The 969-nt window shown below is 51.5% G+C and overlaps 1 protein-coding gene across 2 annotated transcripts in view; it reads right to left on the reverse strand.

The window, feature by feature from the left end:
• GLT1D1 (glycosyltransferase 1 domain containing 1) overlaps positions 1-963 on the reverse strand; it is a 121959-nt gene extending 120996 nt beyond the window's left edge. For both annotated transcript variants that reach the window (XM_019507098.1, XM_019507096.1), the window contains exon 1: positions 878-963. In XM_019507098.1, coding sequence (XP_019362643.1) covers positions 878-945 — 68 coding nt within the window. In that variant the 5' untranslated portion in view covers positions 946-963. The remainder of the gene's footprint in view (positions 1-877) is intronic.
• Between the last annotated feature and the right edge of the window lie 6 nt (positions 964-969).

Genomic DNA, 969 nt, shown 5'->3' on the forward strand with positions numbered 1-969 from the left:
TCCACTAGTGATATTAAATCAGATGCCTTTATGTCTTTTTTTTTTTTTCTTTGGTTGTCCTCTGTCCTCTAGTGATATGAAACCGGACGCCTTTACATCCTATTTTTGTCTTCGAGAGAACTGGGACTCTCCAGTTCATTTTTCCCTCTTCAAGAGAAAAATAAAGGACATAAAGGCATCGGTTTTCATATCAATAGAGGACAGAAGACAACCAAAGAAAAAAATAAGACATAAAGGCGTCGGGTTTCGTATTACTAGAGGCCAACTGGACCGTCCTCTGCAATGGCTGCCCTAGTTGCACTCCCCTGTGTATAAGCTGTCATGTACGTTACATTTCTACGTCGCTGAGTCCCAACACGTGCTTGAGATGCAACAAAATAGAAAACAGACGAATTCTGGGGAAATGAAGGAACCGTGCGAACTGGCACGTGCAGATTGATGGTTTCATATGAATACGGCAGCATGGAGGGAGGGCGAGCAAAAACCCACTCTCCACAACCCGCCGCACGCTTGAACCATTGCCCATCCTCGGAAGAAATAAAGAAGAAAAATCACAGGCGAACGCGGGACGACAGCCGTCCACCTGCCATTGCAAGCGACACGACAGCCGGCGTGCGACGCCGTTTGATTTCCATCCTCGCCCCCTCGCATTTTTGTTCATTTTTGACGAAGCAAAGAGGGGGGAGGGTGTATTTTCACTCTTCCTTTCTTCCCAAATGGATAATTAATTTTAAAAAAAAGAAGTCAAATGAGGGCACTCACAACAACCCCTCCCCCGCCCTTCCCAGGTCTGGCTGAAGCAGCTCAGCTTGTCATCGCCCCCGCGCGCCCTTGGGTCCATTTCACAGGCCGGGCAAACTGAGGCCGCGGCACTCACCGGATCCGGGCCGCCGTGGTGGCGTTGCCGGTGCGCGGCCGCAGGCAGGCCACGAGCAGCAGCCGCATCGCGCCGGCCGGTCCCCCGCCGCC

This window comes from Gavialis gangeticus, unplaced genomic scaffold (genome assembly GCF_001723915.1).
Source record: "Gavialis gangeticus isolate Ggan-Ray unplaced genomic scaffold, GavGan_comp1, whole genome shotgun sequence".
Classification (NCBI taxonomy): Eukaryota; Metazoa; Chordata; order Crocodylia; family Gavialidae; genus Gavialis; species Gavialis gangeticus.